General features: G+C 36.7%; 1 protein-coding gene and 1 long non-coding RNA gene across 2 annotated transcripts; one reads left to right on the top strand and one right to left on the bottom strand.

Annotated features, from left to right (window-relative positions):
• The first annotated feature begins 123 nt into the window (after positions 1–123).
• Positions 124–3,205, top strand: LOC135681760 (uncharacterized). The gene is made up of 3 exons (XM_065196363.2): positions 124–284; positions 1,140–1,261; positions 2,901–3,205. The coding sequence occupies exons 1-3, from the start codon at positions 215–217 to the stop codon at positions 3,021–3,023; spliced, it is 315 nt and encodes a 104-aa protein (XP_065052435.1). The 5' UTR covers positions 124–214; the 3' UTR covers positions 3,024–3,205.
• Positions 207–23,916, bottom strand: LOC148958725 (uncharacterized). Its single transcript, XR_016144480.1, has 2 exons — positions 22,590–23,916; positions 207–4,425 (listed from the first exon to the last, which is right to left on the bottom strand). It is a non-coding gene; the product is annotated as an uncharacterized LOC148958725 (long non-coding RNA).
• Between the last annotated feature and the right edge of the window lie 963 nt (positions 23,917–24,879).

The following is a 24,879-nucleotide window of genomic DNA, read 5'->3' on the forward strand; positions in this document are numbered from 1 at the left end:
TCCTGACTTTATCCCGACCCGCTGGAACGTACCAACGCAGACAAGTATATAATGCGCATGCTTGAGAAAGGTCGGTACGAGTTGGGAGCCAGCTGAACCCCCCGGTGTGCAGCAATGCAAAAACCAAACGAGCCGAGTACTTAAAATACCTGCGAACAAGAGCCAGACACAACGTGAAGAAGATATCAAAGTTTGGACCTTGGACAGCCACAAGATGAAAATCCCAGTCTACGTATTGTATATAGTCACCGTCCTTCTCTTGACGCGAGATGTTGCTTCAAAAGGTAAGAGAAAAATATTTTGTTGCTTAAATTACACTGAGTTTGCAAATTTAATGGTAAGTAATACCATCACCAATACGGCTACAAATGAAGAGGGCTTCATTCACCTTCAAGAAGCAAGGCAATATTATGCAAAATGATGCCAACACCCTTCTTGATGAAAAACAAGTAACAATACTTGAACATGTGAGACATGAGACAAAAGGTATTGAAAGACCGGTGACATTCAGGTCCAACGAAGTGCGATGTTTTATCGATGACATGGAAATTCTTATCATACAAATACCAGTGCACTTTATTGCAAAAATCAATTACAAAAAGGAACGTAATTTCAGGTACATTGGTTGGGAAGGATCGCAGAATTTGATTGTATGAACTAAGACGGACCTCCTATTATATTGAAGCAAAACTGAATGACAAAATGAGCCTGCACATCATCAGAGATTGACAGATAAAGAAGAGATTTAACAGACAGAAGAGACCCAAAAAAGTTCAAGGGCATTAAGAATAACTCTCGTTATAGAATTTGATTTATTTAGAGTGATGAAAATCATGATATTCTCCTGATAATGATGCAAACATAGAAAAGATTCCTAAAATCCTTAATCAATCAGCATTTTTTTATCATTAGAATCAAAGATTGGCTCAATTCTAGTAAAATTGAAAGCCGTTAATTCAAGACTATTTCAATAAGAAATCTAGTCAAACTTTAGGCAGGGTACAAGCAGCTCTGTTGACAATTTTCAAGCCAAATCCATCAAAGAATCGACTGGAAGTCTTAGGATCTCAAAACTGCAGTCCATAACCCCAACCCCAAAACACGAAACAATCTCCGATTCTATAAATTCTGTTTTTCAGCATGCAGCGACAAATGCGGCACCCCCTATGGAACAGGAACCTGCCAATCAGATGGAAAATGCCTTTGCCATTGGGGCTGGACTGGTCCCAGGTCTTCTTACTTGTCGTCTGGTCAGATTGAGGTATGTTTCTCTTCTCTAAGAGGTGTAGACTATTTAAAACATTGAAGAATAAAAAGCATATTCAGATAGATCTTTGAACTTACAGAGAAAATTGAAATTTTCTGGAATTTGTGCTAGAGCATGAAAGAATGTGCTCAAATTTGTTAGAAAAAATTGTTCCTTGTTAGAGAATACAATTTTTGAATGTATAGTAACAAATAGAGGTAACACAAATTATTTTTTCCGCTGTAATGGTTACGAGATAATGTTAGGGATACGGCAGTGTAGATATTGCAATCAACCAAAAATGACAGAAGAACCAACGTGAAGCGAGCCACCTAAACTTTAATAAGTTACATTCGCACATAATAAGTTAAAATGTTTTCTGCAAATGAAATTATAGGATAGAATTGATGTGACTCTCTTAAGAATGCATTGAAAAGAGTCTTGCCTTATACATGCTAGAGATCAATTGCCTAATAAATAGATAAGGGATTCTATGAAACCTAATAAAGCTCTAATGAATAAATTACACATAGATATTTCTGCAACTGTAAAAAAAGAAGGAACAAACTGATTCCTATCAAAAAAATTATTTTGAGGCTTCTCTAGCATGCAAGTTTCAAAGGCTTCTCTCGCTGATTTATTAAGTTTATCAAAAGGTACATTCTTATGATGGTGATAAATAGAACATGGAATATCTTATACATCTACTTGACACTTTCTTTCTCATCAGTTCATGAAAGTTCAGGTTCGGGACAAAGATGGAAGGTTGTACGAAACACCATGCTTGTTCGTTTATATACTGTCACTATCTGACAAAACAGTAATTTAAAAGTTACACTGGAAACCTCAAAACCCGCTTCTAAAAAGCTCCTATTGATTTTGCATCAGATGTATACATAGTAAATTATCACGTGTTCAATGTTAATATAAAAATGAGTGAAACATACAAAATGAGTGAGACCGAACGAGAGAACAGAACATTGGCACCAAACTCTTGACAAACAATTCAAAAGCCTCCGCGTTAACCACCATATAGCACACAGTACCACAAACAGCCTCTTTACAGAAACTTAGCTTGTTTATAAACTGTACTGACAAAAATTACAGTGAAGAAATAATGAATGAAGCAATAAATAAACGAATAAATAAACAAATAAATGAATGAATGAATGAATCAATAAATGAACGATTAAAAAAACAAATAAATGAATGAATGAAACCGGTTCATACCAAGGTATGTTTTACGTCGCTATATTAAAAAACAACTTCAATAACGTTTCGCAATATGCTTCTTCAGAATGAAGAAGCATATTGCGAAACGTTAATCAAGTTTTTTTTACTGATCATCTATTTTAATTTTTAAAAAACTTTACAGTTTGGAGCTTTGAATACATACATACATATATATAAATGAAAATTTATGTTTTACCGATGTTCCAGAAAATGGTTAATGCCGTATAGATAGGGCTGTCGATGCCTTGGTGTCAGTTTGGTGTACATCTATTATAATAGGTGCATATACTTATACACAACAAAGCTTCATCATATAAAATAGAAAATTCATCTGATGAAGCTTAGAAAATTCAGAGGTCGATAGGCGTCATAACCCTTAAAAAGAAGAGGAGCATTAATGGTACATGCTTTTCAACTTTAGGCCGAACACTGTCAATGGGCTTGTCACTACACTCATGTCTACAAAAACCCTAACTGCACAGACGATGATGATGGAAATTGTTCTGGGAATGATTCAGATGCCAGTGACGAAGAAGATATTTAAGAACTTTGCAAAAAGGGACTGGGTTATGACGTAAGCAGTGATTTCCAAAGTTTGTTCAGTACATTTAATAACTTTATTATCAATATCATGAATATATATTCTGAAGTTGCAATCTGTAACTATTCGCTTGTCATTCTGAATGTTTTGCTTTTTGGTAGAGGTTGTTCATTAAAATTAAAATAGTCAAGAATTTTTTTGGAGGTTATGTCTGTTGGATTTATCATATGAAATAGATATATTTTTCAGTTTATTCCTTATTTAAAATACTTTCGTTTCACTAAATCTTTCGCTCCACAGTGTGTCAAATTATTATTTTCTATGCATGTTATAACGATAATGCAAATCATATTTGCAACAGCTGATTCCACAATACGCAAAATCAAATATCTCTCTCCAAACAAAGCATGGGTTAGATTGCCAAATACAGCAAGACGTTCGCACAAGCATTTACTTTTTGATTGGAAAATGTTGTTCATTCTCAAACAGAGCTAAAAATGCCTAATTGCATTTGGAGCCAAACATCAACTATTCTGCCATATTTGTTAAAAGGCAAAACAAGAAACTTTACAATAAATGCAATACCGTGTATAACCCAGATGCCTTCTGACCTTGCACGAGACCTTGCAGAGTTCGAAGACTAGTGTTGCAGGCATTGTAAAAAGGCCTTGCCTAAGCTAAGTATAACATGCTGTCTATTAAGTTTTTTTCAATTACATGATCAACAGATACTTTTGGAATGGTACAAAACTTAAAAAGGCTTTGAAAAAGCAAATATTTTGAAACATACTTAAGCTTTTCGTTTGAAACTTTTCAGAAAAAAACGTTAGAATAATGATAGAGAATTCTAAGCTAGGAAAGATTTGAACCCAGTTGTGACTGTGAGGTTTTCCAATCAGTGCCGATTGCAAAATATAGCCAATAGAGTCAAAGGGAGAGTAAGAACTCACTTGTGTAGAAAGATTTAACATGCAAGCTATGTGTATAAAGACAAACTCCATACTCTAGCTAAAATTTCTACTTCGGAGAGCATTTTCTGTTGATGTGAATGTTGATGGTGGATTATATCATCTTTATGTGAGGGAGTCTGTTATTTATTGCTGAGTCAAAGTAGAAAATCTTCGTTGTGTTGCGAGCTCGTTCCTTCATACCACGATATATTTCTTTGTTATTTTTTCTTGCCAGTTTATTTTGAGTTTAACCAAACTGATCTAGGCGGCAGCATATTGATTGTCGATGAATTTCAGGGGCTATTGAATACATTTTCTTCATGAATATTACCAGATACTGTAAATTCACAAAATATATAAACAACTTACATCATTGGGTAAGGACTTCTCCATTTGCATTCTACACTACTTTCATTACTTGACAAAGAACCTTGGCAACGTACGTTGGTATACACCTGAAAATTTAAACAGAACAAATTAACAAAAGGTATTGGTCAGGGTCGAAACTACTGGAAGCCTATTAAACGGACATTGTTCGATAGATTTTTCGAGTACATTACTCTATAATAGTCACTCTATAATGCTAACACCAAATTTAAAAACGGAATGTATTATTGGTTATCACATTTCTGCTTAAGTAGCGGTAAATTCGTTAAAAAGATCGAGACATGACAAATTTACGATACATGACATTAAGCATGTTGTTCCTCAAGGATGCAATCTGACGATGATGTCACTTGCTGTATCATCACAATGAATCGCTAAAACTCTTAGCATCAAAAAATGTATCTTTCCATTTTTGTTTTAAAAAAGCAACTAAAAAAAGTCTGCTAAGGTTGCAGTTCTGAAACCATTTCAAACATGACTTGAGAATTTTTATGCAATAACTTTATATTAATGAGCTGAAAAAAATTATGATTTTGGCTTTGTTTGAAACTCGACGGGGCTCGTAAGAAAAATCAAGCAGGTAAAGGCAACCGAAAATCTTCACATTGCTCCATCCAGATTCTTTGAAACGTTGTAGCTTAGTGCAACAGGAAACCGAAAAGAATACCGTAAATCCCAAGTGAATTCTCGGAATTCCCTTCCCTACTATAAGCCCCAAAAAATCACCAAAAACCCTGGAGGTAAAAATTACAAATAATCCCCCACACGTGAATAAGCGCCCACTCAGAATTGCCAAGTATCATTATAACATGTTTTAGACAATGTTAAATCACATATTTAATGGAAATAAAAGCTAACATAAACGAAACATTTTCGCGAGGTTTACGTTGCCTATATGCAGCTGCAGAATGTTTAGTTCCCAAAAGTAAAGTTAAAAGAATTTAAAAAGAGAAAAACTTTTAAACGAGCCGCTTAAACGGCAACTTGCTTCTGTATCATTAATAAGTAATGTTAATTGGTAGCCATGCCATTCTTGCTCAAGATGGCATCGTCATTCAAACTTTGTTGCTGTCAACCTGTAGTTTTCAAATTTTGTTTAAAAAATTGCAATGATTGACTGGAAACCAGTTGACCTCTGGCGGGTGAAAATTCGAAAAAGAAAATTTTAACGGTCTGTCTTTAGAGTTCTTTTTATGGTGAGTGGAGAAAGACTAGGCTAGGCCCAAAAAGCTAAACCAGGTAAGAAAACACAGAAAATTCAAGACCATACAAAAAGCAATCAGGGGTGATTTCTAAAAATTAAGAGAATTAAGTGTTTTCTTATCACCATGCCCATATTTCCAAATTCAAATATAATAACATATACTAAAGCAAGCCAAACTGTTTTGTGAGGGTCATGTGAATACGAGCTGAAGAAGTTAAGTCTTCTATTGCGCTGACAACTCTTCTCTTTCTCTCGTTATTTTGTGATCTTGAAAATTTTAGAAAACACATTCCATAATTCCAACATTTCAACCTTCCAGCATTTTATGTTTTCAAGATAGCCTCGTAACCGTTCAGGCAAATCACAACCGTCAGCCGGCAGATACGATTCCGGACAACTCTATGGCGGATATTTTTTGCAATAAATTAAAATGGAATTCTAGAGTGTGATCAGGCTTAACAGTCAACAGGAAAGAATAATTTGATATGAAACAATGGTAATGACAGCCTTTTGATAGTCCACAGCTTCTTAACGTGTCATTGACACGTAAGTGACTCTAGCAGGACGTCAATACCGGCACGTTACAAAACGAAGTGAGTATATAAAACGCAAGATACACGGCAACGTGGTAAGAATAAACCCAAGTTATTCTGGATATGTTCAATCACAAAATGAAATCCTCGATGTACATATCATTGCTTGTCGCTGTCCTTATCTTCACCCTGAATGCCGCTGCGAATGGTACGTATAGGACCTCGGTCCGAATAAATATTACAATGCAATTCTTTGTTAAAAAAATATCGAAAGGGAAATATATTAATTTCCTTCTTACGAAACCAAATCCCTAAATTCTACAAGACGACATTAGAATAAAAATGAGCATCAAAATTTTTGATATTTGTTGGAATTGGATATGGCGCACTATCAACCGTAGATTGCCCTGTAGTAAGAAATCTTTGACCCTTTTACAAAATTTTTTAGAACTACTTTGAAGCCGAGATACTCGGCCTGAAAGTTAGCCTATAGGCTTGCCGAAACGACAGTTGTTCTGACCATCATTCAAAGAAAATTTTTAAAAAAATGAATATGACGAACTATCAACCCTATAATGCTTTGTAGCACACCTTTGACCAATTTACAGGATTTTTTGGAATTGGCTTGACAAAATGTGATACTGCTGAACATCATTTTAAGAGTTATGCTTTTTATTGTGCTGTATGAAGAATAAAAGTTGAATATTAATTCTCATTAAGACGCCACTGCACGGCAGTTGTTGGAAATTTCTAAACCAAGATTTTCGGCCTAAAAGTAAGCTTAAAGGCTCAGAAGTGATGCAAATCTTGAAGAACATGAAAATTTATATGACTTTTAAAATAGTACTCTTCCGTGCTTAGTTGCAGGATGGGGTCAAATGTCATATTTTGAAATTTTTCATCCACATTTTATGATGACTCCCCCAGATTAAGAAAATTACGCAAAAGACCTCCCACCATTTCATAATAACCCTCCCAAATAAGTGACTCGAACTTAAAAAAAAGCAATCAACCAGGAACAAAATGCAACGATGGTAAGCTGAAAAACACAGTAACTTCAATATCAACTATAAAAAAGCAAATGAGCGCTCTTGGGCTGCCATTCCCATATTCTGCTTTCCAATTCCAATAGATTACCTTGATTTTGAACATGTCAGATGTCAGATCTTTTCTATTGTGTTTTTCTTTTAATTTCAATTTTATTTTGAAAGTCCCCCTCCCATTTACAAAGTTTATGAAAAATTACAAAACTTGAGAATCTTATGAATGATGTTCGATGTAGCATTCGATTCTAATTTAGAATAAAAGGAATTCTAGACAGCTTCCAGAACATTTTTATGATTGTCAGTCGTACAAGAATCGTAATTATAACGAAATATTAGCTTGCCATATTTTTAATCTTGATGAAATCACATGATCGGGGCCAAACAGCTTTTTTGAACATTTTCCAACCAAGGGTAAAAAATAAGAACATTTTCCGACCAATTTTACACTATAAAACTGGGACTCTCACAACCATGCAGACATCCCTGCAGTGGCCCTACCCGGCTTAAATATACCTAAAATGTTATATTGCAGAATGCCATCCTCAATGCGGTATCCCAAATGGAACAGGAACCTGTCGACCTGACGGAAATTGCCTTTGCCAGTGGGGCTGGACTGGGCCCGGAGCATCTTACCTGCCATCTGGCAGGATTGTGGTATGTATATACTTGTTTAAGGCTTAAGCCTGGTTCATAGTCAGCTTTGAAAAAGGAAGCCACATGATAAAATATCGGTTCCTATACATAATTTCAAATGACTTAATTTAGAAGCACTTAAATCTAGTTTCTTATTGTAAATCTATTTGGCATTAAAATACTGCTCCTCCAAAATCAATCAATTTCTGAATAAGCCCCACACCCCCACCCATTTCTAACAAGCCCCTATTTCGAATAAGCCTCCCTGTCGAATAGACCTCCCTCTCGAATAGGCCTCCCTCTCGAATAAGCGTCCCAACTCGTTAGTGTCACTTTTCGAATTATGCCTTTAGCATCGAGTATCCTACATTACGCTTTTAAAACTTTAGGCCGAACACTGTCAAATTGCTTGTCACTACACACACGATGTCAAAAATCCAAGATGCGCAGTCAATGACGAAAGCCAGTGATGAAGAACGCAATCAAGAAACGTTGCAAAAATTTACTGGGTTGTGACGTATGCAGTGTTGTCAAGGAATTTATTAGCAGGCTAAACAGCCTCATTATCAAATGCTTTTTATGCTGAAATTAATTTCGAAATATTTCTTTGACTTTATCAGTGTTGGGTTCTTTTGTAGATGTGGCAAGTTTCCCTTCTAATATATCCTGTCGTCGAAGTCTACTTTAAGTGTTGAGAAATCCTTTCGTGCATAAAGCTTTGGTGCATAGACTTTGTCGGGAGGGTCTATCAACCATTTAAGGCATTGAAATACACAGGTTGGTAGCTGCAACGGATTATGGGGCACGGGCGTTGTGGCAGTTGGTTTCTAGAAAGATTGTGACAAATTGTTCTCAAGCCACGAATCAGAGCAACAGCGGCTGCCTGTTAGCCTAGCCAAGACACTTTTTAGAAAAATGATAAAGTTTACTTGCTTTTAGTCCATGAATTGCTGTGTCCATGAAAATAAAATCATCAACAGTTAGAGTTGATTTCATGTCTTCAAGTACAAAACTTGAGCAACCAGTCGATTTACAACGCATTAAACTGATTTTGCATATTTAGAGGTATTTCATGGTGTCCTTTCAGGTTATCGGAACAAAGTTCAACAGTTCTTAGCATAAATTGTTTGATGACGTCACTCCGCCACTCTAAAACCATAATATGCAACATGTTTCTGACAGCTGATTTCACAATACGCGCAATTTTGAATTGAATATCCCTTTTCAAACAAAATACGGGCTAAACAGCCACATACAGCAAAACATTCACACACGTGTTTGCTTACACTAACCAGAATAGGTTTTTGATTTAATGGTCCTCAAACATAGATGAAGATGCACACTTGCAATTTACGTTACACTAACAAACTCTCTTGATGCACTGCCGTATCTACCCCTGGTGCCTCTCTGCACACACACGAGATCTTGCAGAGTAAGACGACTACTGCCGAGTGTATAATACAACTGCCAACTTTAGACCTGGTCTAAGAAAAATATAACATGGAAGTGCAGCATCAGATCGTTTTAGCGATTATTCTTTTCGCTTACATACGAATGGCAATATCTCACAAAAAATACAAAGGTAATGTTTCAATTTTCTCTTGCTGAAGTTAACGACATGTAAAGATTAACAAATATATAACGAGCAATCAAATTTTGGCCTCGGCGTCCTTCTTTAAAGGAACTATACTTTTTGAACTACAACAATGTTCAGAGTCATACTTATTAACGTCTTTTCACTCAAATCGAAAAACAACTGTTGAGCATCAATCTTTAGCATTTCTAGCACATTTCAAGCCATGTCTCCCGGACTTCTATCCTTCTTTAGACTAATGTAAAAACCTACAGTAGATATTTCTTACAGAGTTTAAGTGGTTTGCTTGAATAATTTCAATTTGTAAAGCTAGCAGAGTTGCCTTGTTCACCATCTGAAGCAGTTGCTCAGAAATAAAGAATATTTACTTAAATCTGACAAAACGTAATAATATCAAAAAAATGTGAATGTATAGCAGTTTATAGCAATAGGAGCTGTTATTGCTTAGCTCTAAGTAACATTACCAAGCAATATGAGAAGATATTGAGGATTATGAAGCATTAATGTTCATGGTTGCTTATATAGTGAAAAAAGGTATTTTTCCATTGACTTAGGCCTGGACTACACTAAAGCACTCTAAGGCAAAAAAAGTAGAAATGTGACTGATATTGCCCCGCGGTACAAATTACCGCAAAGAGGAAGGTTACAATAAAGAGGAAAGGTCTTTGCTAGCTGAGCCGTGAAAAGATGGAGAAACGAACTGAAAATACTGTCACTGAGACGCCATTTATTACGAAAGCTTTCGAAAATCACGAAAATATCAACCGAAATACTAGCTGACATTGTAGGCCTCAACGAGACATGGATGGTCTTTTCTTGCCATTAAAGCTGAGGCTGAGCTTCTGCAAAATGCAATTTTGAACAACATTTTTTCTCAAAATCGAGGATTTTTAGCGATGTATGGGTGCTTTTCCGGTAAATATTCAAATTTGTCAGTAAATTAAGGCTGTCTCACTCACTTTGTTGGCAAATGAGGCCTGAACACCTCCTTAGAGCGTAAAAGCTAGCAATAGCACTGCTTACACCCTCCTAATTTAAGAACAAATTAAGAACAATCCAGTCTCAGATTTTCGAAAAAAAAAGAACAGTCAGCCTGAACTTAAATTACCTGGTTCTTATAAAAAAAGAGTGTCTTGTCAATTGAATCGATTCGCAATAATATTTGTATGAAATTGGACTAGAGGCCACTGAAAGAGGGAATTGATAGGTTGAAAAATGATTGCACAAAATCAAGTGTTCAGTGCAAGAAAAACTTAGATTCTCGTTACCAATATGGTACGGAAGGAAAAATCAAAGTATAAATGAATTGTTACAAACTTTTGTTGGTGAGAAGCGAGAGTTTTCCTTTGAAAGTGTATTGAACATGAGATGGGTTTGAAAAATGTTTATAGCGTTAACGATTACACGCTAAAATAAAAAAGCATCGAGGTTGTTTGAATGAAAATTTCATACTTGCACAGGACAATAAATACAATCTTCAAAAGTTTATCCAAGTACCCCCAGTTAGTGAAGGCGATTGAGGCCCTTGGAAAATTTAAGACGACTTGCAATAAGGCTCAAAAGGTCCCAAATTTGATTGGGTTCTTCTGATGAAGAATTGTTATTTCTTTCCCCTTAGCCTTCAGCTAAAGTTTAATACTTTCGTGAAAATGGTTAAACAACAAATTAGATTGTATGAAACGAAGCTAAAAGCATGTGCTGAACTATGAGAAAATTCGACTTGGGGTTTCTATTTGTAGATTCAGGCCTTGTTTACCCGGTACCGGATTTAATTCATATCGGATTCGTTACAAGCCAGAAAGGCCTTTATGAAATCAACCCGGTACGGTGCAGCGAATCCGATAGGTAATGAGTCTGGCATTGTGTAAGCGCAGCATCAGGAGCTGGTATCAAACATTTTTTCATAATATCAAATGCAACAACGATTTCTAATATTTCTATTACTTCGAAACCTTCTGTAGTACTTGTTGCTTTTTCAACAGAAGATGCTTCTGAAATGGAATTTAGAGAGTTATCGAACATTGAGCCGAATGTATATGATTTATACCAAGTGATTTTTCAGCGCATTGATGGCATGCAAAGCAGAAAAAAATTCTTAATTTATAAAATAAACGTCGAATTTACGCCCCTAACAAGTGTTGCTGATTAATAGAAAACTCTGAATTAGGGCTCTTCCGTTTTTCTGCTAGTTTAGACAGGAAATGCGGGAAAATGTATTTTGCAAAATTACTGCAAAATGAAAAGAGGACATATGAATAATCTACCTTTCATAAGGGTACACTGACTTGGTCTGTGAGGTAGCTTAATGAACACATGTAGTGATTTCAATATTGAAGAAAAGTAGGCCATATTCCTACTCCTTCATCTATCATGACATCCCCTTCGTCATTCACGGCACAGAATAGAAATGACCAGAAGGGTCACTCGCGTCCAAACGATTCAGCGTGAGTTTTTTCGCGCATGCGCCACCAAAACGAGGATAGTATGTAAAGTTTGGAGGGAAAAACAAATTTCTGTCGCGCGAACAGTCACGATCCCTATTTTCGAAGATAAATATTCATCTTTTTCTCGCGTACTCCGAAAGAAAATGGAAAAAGGGGAGAAAAAACAAAGAACTGGCTCCATCTGCTCTGCTATGGCTTGCAAGAACAATAAGGCAAATCGTCCTGACCTTTCGTTTCATCGATTTCCTTTAGATCCGCTACGGTAAGTAACCATTTCAGTACTTATTTTTTCAAGAAAGCGAGCAATCAGTGTCATCGGAAAAAAATTCATATTATGAGAATGGGGAAGGGTGTGATCGTTAAATTCTTTCCCATTTACAACAGACAAATAACAACTATTTGGCATTTGACAGGGGTCGGGGTCCGTGCCAACAGCCCCGGCAGTGCCCACCCTGTTTTCAGAATTAAGAAAAGTTGAGTACTATTTTAATTTAAAAAATTGATGCTATCAGGAAGCAAAGAATTTTCACAGAAAAAAGGCCAACTGCCTGCCCACCCGAAAATAAAGGTCAGAGGTCAAAGTTTGCTCCCACACAGCATTCCTATGTATTTTTAATAAAAAGCATTTAGCTTCTATGAACTATTTTTTAATCATACAAGTGACAGCTCGGAGCAGAAAACACAAAAATTTAGAACAGAGACCAGATGACTTCATTGCCCAGTTGGATAAATAGGATAATTCATAGGGGCAAGAAATTTTGATTTTCCACTAATCATACTAGATGAAATTTTTTTCTTGATTTCTCCTCTAAAAGGGCATTTTTAAGTACCATACCTTATTTAAAGAGATTGCCAATATGATTTAAAACAAGAGAAGAAATTACCATATTCACCTTTAAATCTTTCCTCTCAAAATATAACACTTGAATAAAAAGTAAAAGCAATATGTTATATTTCAATAGATATTTTGCACGATAAATTATTATAAAACACCTGCTAAAATATTCTGCTCTTTTTAAAGGTGCAATGAATGGTTACAGGCTGTGAGGCAGGAAAAACTGATGTCAAAAACACCAGCCTTCCTTAACACATACCACTTTATTTGTGCTGAACATTTCAGTCAAGAGGCATTTCGTGGAGTTGGGAACCAAAGGAGAAGACTATTTGCTGATGCAAAGCCAACAATATTTGATGCTTCCAATCTACCCCAACCTTTACCTGCACCTTTGCAACATCAATGTAAGTTTAAATTCAACATTCAACACTATTTATCTGATATTTCTGCTTATAAGTTTCTACTTAAATACCTTTGACAAACTTGCAAACTGTGTCTCTGCTTGAAATAAAGATGGCAAGCATATAATTCAAAGCATTGATAGATGTTCTATTAAGCATGTAAAATAAATGTTTCTTTAATTTTTAGCTACACCAAAACGGAAACTTCAGGTCAGCTTTGGCCCAGAAGAAACTGGAGATTCATACGGTAAAAAGTGACTTTCCTTGTGACATTTCAAAAGTTTCAATATCCTTGTGAAGAGAATTTTAAACTTATACTGTTGAGGAACCCGAAAAGTTTATCAAAAAGTAAATTAGAAAAGTGATCTTTTGTTATATCTTGGTAAATATTTTCCTAGAGTTTTGGCATGAAATATTTAATTGTGATAGGGTTTCATTTACTATGTTAAAACATTTTCTTTATATGTATTGCAGGTAAGAGAAACAAATTGGAAAAAGATTATACAGAGGAAGTGTTCATTAGTAATGGTAATACTTTGTTAGTACCTCTTAGATACAAATACTAGAAATGCTTTTGTCATTAGGCAATTAAAAACGCATCCCATATTTCACATTTTTATTTCTTTTATCGTGTTTTAGAAGAAAAAATTGATGATCTTGCTGTTGGACAAGATTTGGAGCAAGAAGAAAAATCAAGTATGTTCAAACCTATTTGAAAAAATTGGGAGTTCATTTAGCACTATCTAGAATATATTACATACAATCAACCCAATTTGGTTAACCAGCAAATTTTTTATTATCAGAAAAAATTAACTTCTAATTTAACTGCAAGTTGGCATTTGTTGCTATTTGCCCCTGAGTTTTTACTCTATCCAAACATGTATAATTTGTCAACTTGTTAACAGATTTGTTACAATTCTGTTACAATACAATTCTCTTTTTTTTATTCAAAAATTATTTTTAATTTCTACCTTTATTTATAATTTTCAAGCCATTAACTGTTTCACTTTTTTAACTAAAACAAATACAGTAACCATTTGTCAAATAAAACTTTCCATGCTTCAGGTAATGAGATCAACGCAAGTGCTTGTTCAGCAGACAACACTGGGTATGCATGTCAGACCCCAAATCAATTGAGCGCTCACACTCCCCGTAAAACAAATTTAAGGAGGATGCTAACAAAAATGAGAAACAGGTGCAACTATCTTCAAAATAAATTGAAGCTTGTTCAAAAAAATGCCAAACAAAGTCAGGTCGAAAAAATGGAAAAGGCCTTTGAGCTTCTAGAAGGCAGTATAAGTGCTGATCTTCTAGAATTTCTGAAGACTCAAGCACATCTTTGGAAAAAAAAGGCAAAAGGCAAGCGTTATGATAATAAGTTTAAGGCTTGGGCACTAAATTTATATCATATAAGTGGTAAAGCATACAGATTTTTAGCTAAGCTATTTGATTTGCCTTCCAAACGAACACTTGGCAGAATGGTCTCAACATTTGCATCTGAGGCTGGTTTTTCTGAAAGGTCCCTTTTTGTATTGAAGCAGAGAGTGGATACTTTGCCAGCTCGTAGCAAAATTTGTGCTCTCTTGATGGATGAAGTCTCCCTCAAAAGCAACATTTTTTATGACCCATCAAAGGATTCCATCATTGGCCTTGAAGACTATGGAAAAGGATCGTCATCTGGTCTTGTAGCAACATCTGCATTGGTTTTCATGGTAAGAGGTGTCCTTTCAAATTGGAAACAGCCAGTGTCATATTATCTGGTCCATGAGACCAGCAAAAGTGACCAGTTGAAAGAGATTTTGAGGGAAGCTTTCCACCATCTTGAGTCACTTGGCTTGACTATTGTTGCTCTTGTGAGTGATCAGGGCTCTAATTTCCAAAAGTTTATAGCAGGGGAGAAGGTAACACCAGAACGACCATATATAGAGTGGGATGGAAAACAGTACTTCATCATAAATGATCCACCACATTTACTTAAATCTGTAAGGAATAATTTGATGAAGTACCAATTTTCATTTGACGGCAAGACAGCTCAGTGGGCTGACATCAAGCACTTTTTTAGAATTGAGCAGCAGCTACCAACTAGAATGGCTCCAAAGCTTACAGAAAAGCACCTAAACCCTAACGGGTTTATGAAAATGAAAGTTAGGCTAGCTGCTCAAGTTTTCAGCCACTCTGTCACTGCAGGAATGTCAGCATACATTTTTTGCCAGAAACTCCCAGCACAGGCTGCAGGCACAGCAGATTTCATCAAAATGATGGATGATATTTTTGACTGTGTCAACTCTCATAGCTTCAACACACCAAAGAAATATAGAAATCCTTTGTCCAATACATCTGCATCTAGAACAAAAATAAGATCAGGTATTGAGCTTTTCAAAAATTTAAGAGTGCTGGAACATATAACTGGGGCGGACAAGACACATTTACTGAAATGCCTTAAAGGTTGGGAGCTCACCTTAAATTCTATACTACAGCTATGGGAGAAGCTCTACAATGATGGCCAAGCTTCCTATCTTCTAACGAGACAGCTAAACCAAGATCCTTTGGAGAATTTTTTCGGCTCAATTCGTCAGCAGGGAGGGAACTCTGACAACCCCACTCCTGTACAATTTAAGAGAGCATACAGAAAGCTCTTCCATTGTAATCTCCTCAAGATTGCATCAGGTAACTGTGAAGCTGACGATGACAAGCCTTTACAATTTCTCCCAAGTCTGTCTGAAGTACATGTGCCACAATCGTCACTAGCTGAAGCTCCTTTGAAGCTTATACTAGCAGAGGAATTCTCACACCAACTTGTCAAGAACAGGCTTTTGAAGGATAATGCCATTACATATGTTGCTGGTTTCTTGCTTAGAAAATCCTTCACTAAGCATGACTGCCAGACATGTAGATCTTTCTTGACAAATGATTCTTTTGACGATGACAGGAAGGTCTTTATGTTCTTCAAAGCATATGAGTCAGACAGCAATGCTTTTGGAGGCTTGGTAGTTCCCTCTAAAGTAATGATAGACTATGTTATCAAGCTTGAAGATACTTTTGTAGGGAAATTCCAAGACCTCAATATATTACAAGGAATTGGAAAGCACCTTCTTGAGGTTTTGGAAAAAGAAAGAATAGATATTCCTTGCAGTAGCTTTCCAAGAAATTACATGCTAAAATTATTTATAAGAATGAGAATTTATTACTCCCTCAAATACACCAACAGAAAACTTGCATCATCAAAACGAAAGAACAGAAAATTCATCAAAGTGGCTCATTTGTAGACAAATAAACAATGTGTCTTTTAAGGTTGCTCCATTCCTTTGAGGAAACAGTGCACAGTCTGAACTGCAGCGCACTTGTGAGTTAGTACTTAAAGTGAATGGGGCAATGTTATAGTAGACACTAATGGTGATGATGATGGTGATGATGCAAGTGGAGATAACAGTAATGTCAAACAAGGGAAAGAAATGAGGTGCTTAGAAGAGAGGGACTAACTAGGGAGGGGTAAAAAGGGAGGGTAATGTATTTGGCAATTCTACTATACTGGAATTAGAAACTTCTGTATTATCTACTTTGAGACATGAGGTAAATTTGAACTTATTTTGTACAAAACTACATATCAAAGGGTCTATGGCTTGAGCCCCTGACATGATCAAACTTTCAATAGGATTGAGGGGAGTTGCGAGCTCTCTGTAATTACAGAGGTATGCATTACTAGGTGTGGTCACTTCGAGATGAAGGACCAGGACACTGCTCTATAAGCATAGCCTTCCATGTTCCTAAAACTATGTTCATGTTGCTAGGTAGCAATACAATATAGAACTAATAACTAGATGCAGATGTAGTGAACCAATTGGACAAATCATATTATGATTTTCGTGCATTTGAGGATGAAGCTATGAGAACAAGTATTTTCATCTGGCACTTCTCTGAATATATAATATAAATGCCTTTGACACTCCTCAGAGCATAAAACGTCAGAATAAGGGTCCGAAAGAACACAATGGAAGATATATACCCAAGTGTGGATCGAAATAGGCCAATCAGAAAAACGCAAGCACATGATGGAAGATATATACCCAAGTGTGGATCGAAATAGGCCAATCAGAAAAACGCAAGCACATGATGGAAGATATATACCCAAGTGTGGATCGAAATAGGCCAATCAGAAAAACGCAAGCACATGATGGAAGATATATACCCAAGTGTGGATCGAAATAGGCCAATCAGAAAAACGCAAGCACATGACCGGCATAGTTGTCCAATCAGTGCTCTGTGCCTACAGAAAAATTACAACTAGAGTCCAGGCGAGACAACAGACTCCTTCTGTCTACACAATGGTGGGTTTTTTGTTTGTATGTAGATCGATTTCAAAACTGCTAGTTGCAGATCGAAGGTAAAAACAGCCTTGTTTACTGCAAGAGCTTTAATAATAATGATAAAAGGGTGGAGGAATTACTAGAGCAGCATTGTTTGAGAACAACCGGAATACAGGAATTTTTTTGGATTTGAAATTAGGGTGTTTTATGGGGGGGGGGATTGGGCCCCTTCAGGAAAACTGAAGATTACTGCTTACTGGTCTGTCATAAAGTGCCCAATGCCTTATAAACACAGTCATACATGCTTTGGTGCATAGAATAGGATGGTTCTAATGAGGGAAAGGAAGAAGGGGTTTGGAAGAGAGGGAGAAAAGATGAAGCTTGTTTATTTTTATTTTGAATAAAGACAGGTTGCATGAGTCTGGGAAGCAGGAAGAGGATAGACTAGAGCATTCCAAAGTTTACAAGATCTAGGGAGGAGGCTCAAGTTTTGGAAAAATCACCTGCCAAGAAGTTACTGGGCAGATAAGGGCACCTGTTTTAGTTTTGGGAGTGTGAGAATTTGCTTGTGAGGGGTCTGCATGCAGATGGAACACATGTGAGCAATTTTTGATGCCTTTACAAATCATGGAGGTGTTGGAAGCAACCTAACTCAGCCTACACAGAATTACAAACGTTTGAAGGCCCACATTGCATGTCCAAACATTCTGCAGAGAAAATAGATGAATTTACACTCTGAAACTTGGTACTATTTCATCAAGGTTGGAGAGACCTGTGGCTACATATTGCAAAAAAAGAACCAATGATGGGTACAAGAGGTACGTTCTCTAAACTACTTATCTGGCTAAAGTTTAAACTTTGCTTTTGGTTTGAATGAATATCAAAGTTCACTTGAACATTTTCGAAAATCTTGAAATCAGGCCAAAATACACAACTAGGACCATATTAAATATGACACAAATACACAACTAGGCCATTAGACAAAAAACTTACGATTCATTGTTGACTAAACAAGACTGAGCAGTGCCTTTTTTGTTCTTCGTTTTTTTTTCTTAGGTTTTTGTTCTTCGCCTTGTTCAACGCAAGTCGCATGCTCGATCGTTCCACACATTTGCAACGAAAGTCGCATCTTCAAGGCCTTTTGTGGCTACGCTATCATCACAGATCGGTCCAGTGGCCTCTTTTCTCTGCCAGTTGAAAACGAGAATTGTATGTACAGACAGCGCGGCGCCAGAAAAAATTGAGTGAACTTGCAACAAAGGATGCCGACGCGAGTGACCCTTCTGGTCATTTCTATTCTGTGTTCACGGCCTCACCTACCACAGGGCATTCCCTTCACCATTGTTTACACGTTCACACATCTAGGTCATGCTGACTTCTTCTCAAGTCTAGATCTTTCCTTCTCCTTTACATCATCATTACATCATCCTAACTCATCCTTAGTCAGCAATTTGATTTCTGTATAAGTGTATGTTAATTTGTATGTTAGTTCAGTTCAGTTCAGATCAGAACTATACAGCAACACACTGTCTCTCTCACTGGCTCCGTGTTTTCTGAACGTTAAATAAGACTGGAACAAACATCAACGACGGAAAATCCAGGCACCGCGGAGCGTTAAGAAAAGGGTGTCTATAAATGTGGGGGGAGGGGGGCTAAACACGTATAAAAAGAGGCTTTACTGGTAGTTTAGTACTTAATATTTGACTAAAGCACCCCAGCCCCCTGCTCCGCGGTGCCTGAAGTCAAAGGGTAAAGATAGGAGCCACGGCAGTTCTTTCCAAATAACATCGTTCCTATACACAAGGAGACACTAGAAAAGTACCGAACAAACAAGACGGCTTAAGAGACGATTACGTAGCCTCGAATTTTCATCTTATGTAACTTTGATTGCGAATGCAATTCATATTGTCTACAACAATTCAAGTATTCATGAATTTCAGAGTGCCATCCTTATTGTGGGCGTACCCCAGACAGTGGTCAATGTAAGAAGGGAAGGTGCCTTTGCATGTGGACAATGACCGGACCATTTTCCAGATACATCAAGAAGGGGAAAAAGAAAGGAAGGATTGAAGTAAGCTATCTAGCAAGTTGTTTGCTGTCAATTCTTGCTTCATTGTACCTTTGAAGTAAACAAAAGCTTATTTTTGTTGCATTGAATTCACAATTATAGAACAAACAATCTTTTGGTGGTACAAAACTTGTAAATGGCTTTGAAAAAAGCAAACATTTAGTAAACTAAAGCTTTTCGTCTGACACTCTTCAGAGTTTAAAACGTCAGAACATAGATCGAAAACTCTACGCTAAGAATATATATACCCAGTTGTGGATCGAAATAGGCCAATCAGAAACACGAGCACATGACTGTCAAGGTTGACCAATCAGTGCCGCTTGCCTATTAGAATGTTACCAATGGAGTCCTAAGGTGAAAACGAACTCCTTTTGTCTACACAGTAGCGGTTTTTTCGTGCTTATGTAGATAGATTCTAAAACTGCTAGGTGGAACGACAATCGGGCTTTACCAATAATCCGAAACATGTCGCCATTATAGTTTTTTGCACAATCTGGGTTACCTAGCAAATGCTGCCCGATAGCAGAATCGCAGGTTTTAGTAGTAATTTTGGATTTGCAAGACCGAGGTGGCTGTTCTCTTTGGGGATGTGTTTTGTTTCTAATATTAGATGGAACGTGTTGTTTTATCCTATCCTCCAATCTTTGGGTGGTGCGTCCTACGTAGCCAGAATCACACTGGCACGTAAATTCATAAACAACAGAACTTTTTTTGTGGCAGGAACGCAGTCCTTTTGAATGGACGGAAGGGCCTTTTTTGTACTGTAAACAACACGTGGGTTAACCGCGAAGAAACAATTTGTTATGGCCTGTTTTATTTGGCTTTCAAAACGTAGGGAGCTGTTACCGATCCAGGGTAGTTTTAGATAGACCGGGCACTTTTGAGTCAACCTTGACAGTCATTTATTGGTCAACCTTGACAGTCATGTGCTCGTGTTTCTGATTGGCCTATTTCGATCCACAACTGGGTATATATATTTCTTAGCGTAGAGTTTTCGATCTATGTTCTGACGTTTTAAACTCTGAAGAGTGTCAGACGAAAAGCTTTAGTTTACTAAATGTTTGCTTTTTTCAAAGCCATTTACAAATTATAGAACATTTGAGTGCAAGTAACAAAGTGCTTCTGCGCCAATGCGCAACTGTACATGCATCAGATTTTGTTTTTGCAACACTGTGATGCAAATATTATGTCAGACAATATTTTGCATGATCTCATTTCTCGCCTTTTTCTTCAGCGGAAATTTCTTTTTGCCATACGTTTTTTGAGACTGTGACTGTCAGGTTGTCAATAGATCACTAGTGCTGGATACGGTGAGTTGCACAAGCAGAATTAATAAAGATGAAAACACATATTTCAAAGAGCATTAGCATAATATGTTTTTGGGCATTTTTCCAAATTTGCAATTTCCCCAAGGTTAGCTATTTAATGTTTCTGAAACAAACTGGTTCACACATGAAATTAGTACTCAATGTGGTTTTATGTCAAATACTTTGCACCCAGAGAAAAAGAAAACAAAAATTAGCATCATGACTTTTCAGACAAAGATCAGCACTCAAAGTTGGAAAAAGAAGAAGCCAGTAAACAGCAGGCCAAGAAATATGACAAAATGATTCAATGTTCAACTCAGTGAATGCATGTCAATTTTACCAGTGCAGGGCATCTGTCAGAAAGTTTACATTGTTGAGATATATCTATTTATTCACCTAGCAAATCAAGCTTCTCTGCAAAAAAATACCTTTTATAATAATTTCCTAATTAACATCTAATGAATAAATTTATTTCAGCTAACTTTTGCTGTAACATGACACAATTTTTGAAGGCAAGTTTGGTGTATCAAATATGGCATCATTATTTTTGTTGAGTGTTGATTCTGTTTTTTTTCAACATTAGGCTGCATTTTGTGAATGGAAATGTGATTATTCCAAAAAAGAGCAAAACCCAAAATGTGTTGACAACTATGGAGTGGAAGAAGGAAACTCAAGTGGAAGTGATTCAGATTCTGATGATTGTGAGGACTATGAGCTAATGGGATGAAAAAATTTGATTGCTCGTTATGTGTATAAATGATGGTTCAAGTCTATCATTTGTAGCAACCAGTTCAAATGAAGGATACACAACATTTTGCTGCATACAAATCTTGTTAACATTGTCAATAAAAGCACAAAAGCTTTGCCATTAATTAGAGTCATGGTTTATAAATATTAGAATTCATCTGAATTTATCTGGCAACACTGAATTTTATACCTTTAATTTGCTTCAGAATTATATGCACCATGAAAGCAAAATCATTCTTGATGATATGAGGAAGATCAAAGCATATTTTTAAAAAACTAATACAGGTTATGGCCTTTTAGACAGCTGCATGTCCAAAGACTCTTCAGAATTATCTTGAGAATCTTCAAGAAAACATACTGCTGGATAAAATTTTGGAGGCACTGAGCAAAATGCAAGGCACAAGAAATTACATAGGTTTGGTTTCTGTCAATTGTATTTTGTGAGAGTGAGGCAGCCTCTTGCTCCATCAATTCATTGTGATTTTGGCCTTGGTTTCAAAATTTAAGAACCAATACAAAACACACACAAATTCTTTGGTAAATGTTATGTGCCTTTTACTTGTCATATCCCCAAGTTGTAACATCATTGGAAATAACATTGGAAATTGGGACAGTCAAAACTAGGAGACTTCTGCAAACAAGGTCCACATAAAGTTGCTCAAGATATGCAGAGCACAAATTTGACTTACCGACTTATAAGATTTGACAAAAGAATATTCAAAGCAAGACAACTGATTATAAGAAGTGGTATTCATGTGAACCAGATTGGCGGCATTTGAAAAATTCACACACCTCTCTAATGCAGTCAACGCATAGTTGGTGCACAAACAAAATATTGGGTGCACTTACAATTTAACTTATACGTAAAAAGAAGACATTGTATGCAAACAGGCAATTAAATTGTCTGAGCTGAGGCACGGATTACCCTCCAATCAACAAAGAAGCACCTCACATTATACATTTCAGAAATGATTTCTGCTAGAAGAACAGGCACGAAAGGCCACACATGCTCATTGATTTGTGCATACTTGGAAGAAGCTTTCATAATTTGGCTTCAGTCAGCATTGCTTGGGCTTCTTTGATAAGAAGAGAACAATTTATACGAAGAAGTTATACCTTAATGTATCGTTGCTATAAACTCAAAATCTTCTTTCGTTGCATAAAAGTCGCTTGCTTTGAATACACTGATGTTCCCCATGCCACCATTCGCAAGGCAATCTGGAAAATAGTTTGAAAGTCGCGCTTAGGCCGTATTTGCAATAGGTCCCAGACCTCTAGAAAAGTTTCATATTTTCCTGCTTGTAGCATGCAATGAGGTGGTAGCATGTCAAGAATTGACGGACAACATCGTGCTTTAAAAATGCGATTGTCTGTGCAAACTTCAACGGAAAATACTTTTTCTGAAAAACGATAGCTCCCATTGACATAATTATGCACAATCTTCTTGGCAATTTTTGCGGCACCAGGTACCCTCTGTACACAAATGTTTCAGGCGATTGAACTACAATGGTTAAGGTTACGGTAAACGTTTTGAACACGAAAATTGGTTTTTTCTTCCTAAAGGCCAAACGGCTCAAGGAATCTGGATAAACTATATATCATTCGATGCACAAGATTATGGCGTATCTAGCCAGATAAAAAGTATTGACAAATAATGTTAAATGTTATTTTCCATGCGAATTTACTGGTCAAAAAGTGTACCACCTTCAAAAGCTATTATGTACCCTTGCGTTTGAGGTAACAAAATCTGACTTAGACCAGCAGGAAGTGCAGGTCCTAAGCTACCAAAGTGTGTCTCAGATTTTTTAAATTCCTCCTCTTCTTGAAACTATACCCTGTCAAAAATTGGCAAATAATTGTTCCACCCTCCCGCAGCTGTATTTGGGTATAAAAGACGGACCAAAGAAAATAAAAAAATTTTGAGACACACTTTGTTTGCCCAGCGTCTGCCCTGGCCTTGTGCAAATTTTCGAGCCATTCGATTGGTTCCTTGGGTACATAATAGCTTTTTCGTACCTGCATGTAGAGGAATTTCGAGTCCGGAGAAAACGGGATTTTACTGATCGCACTTGCAAGATACACTCGTAAACCACAGTGTAATCCGGGTCAAGTCACTTGAAGATTTAAGATCAATAAGCCTGTTTAAATAAAAACGGCCGTACATTGGGTATATGGATGTGCCATGCGATATTGTAAATGAGACATGCGACTACAACCGCAAAGCAACGATAATCGGCTTAAAAGGTCAAGAGATTTTCAGGCCTCAACTAAAAGTTTTGATAAAGAAATTATGGAAACTTCGTTTACATGGGATTTTTTCCACTTTCAAAATTTCTGTTTGTTTCAAATTTGGTGTCATTGTGTGCCTTGAAAGTTCGGCTACTTGAATGTGAAAAAATCGAAAAAATGATGTTTTCATCCAGCAAACGTTTACCGTAACCTTAATAAGTACCATACAGGGGCGGATCCAGAGCAATTTGAAGGAGGGGCAGTTGGTAGTGGGGGCGCTGAAAATTTCAAAAATTGGTTACGAGAGTACGCTGTATACAACAATTTCAGATCCATTTAAATTTCAGATTCAGAATAAACAACATAACTTTGAGGTAATCCTTGAAGCAAATTAACCTATCGGTCCAAAAGCCTTTTTCATCTTATTCTCATTCTTTAAAAGGGGTGCACGATTTCCAAAAAAGGGGCGCCAGACTTGCTTTAACTCATTGAGGGAGGGGCAACTGCCCCCCTTAAATCCGCCACTGAGTACCAAACTTTCGTTGGGATTTAGGTAAAGCAGGAAAAAGCAGATTAATTCAATCGAATTTTTTGAAGCCCAAAACTTTTCACACCGAATTTTCCAAAGGCTAGAAAACTCGCTGACTTTTCGTTTGCACCGATCTACTTTCAAAACTGCAAAATAATGCTTTCTCTGATGTTTTCTAGATGCCAAAGAATATGTAGGATTTCCAATTGTCAAATCTGATATCACAAAACATGACTGAAGTACTTTGAGAATATTTTACGGAGACTTTTTAGCTACCAACATTGTTTGAATGTTATTGTACATCCAATATATATCAATTCTTATTTTCAATTTCATACCTTCCTCTGTATCAAAAATAAGATATCCAGCTCATCTTCTTTCTCCTCTCTTCCGCCCTGCACTAGATCCAAGAAACTAGAGTCCATTTTGGGTGGAACTTATCACTCTACTGGCTTTTCACAAATTAACTCAATTATTTATTTCAACTGTTCCAGTGGTTTCAATCTGGACGCCTCAATTTTAAAATCACAATCGATAAGAATTCCTATATCTGCCGTTGGTATTGGTCTCGGAGGGGAAACTAAGCCTAATTTTGGATGGGGGCGTGCCATTTCGGTTAAAAAATTTGGACACATAATTCCACATCTG

The sequence above is a fragment of the Rhopilema esculentum genome, chromosome 12, assembly GCF_057945365.1.
Source record: "Rhopilema esculentum isolate cy_ngs chromosome 12, ASM5794536v1, whole genome shotgun sequence".
Lineage (NCBI taxonomy): Eukaryota > Metazoa > Cnidaria > Scyphozoa > Rhizostomeae > Rhizostomatidae > Rhopilema > Rhopilema esculentum.

Coding starts and splice junctions, on each gene's coding strand:
- LOC135681760 (XM_065196363.2), top strand. CDS start 215: ATGAAAATCCCAGTCTACGTATTGTATATAGTCACCGTCCTTCTCTTG. Junction 285..1,139: donor GCGAGATGTTGCTTCAAAAG/GTAAGAGAAAAA, acceptor TCTGTTTTTCAG/CATGCAGCGACAAATGCGGC. Junction 1,262..2,900: donor TGTCGTCTGGTCAGATTGAG/GTATGTTTCTCT, acceptor TTTCAACTTTAG/GCCGAACACTGTCAATGGGC.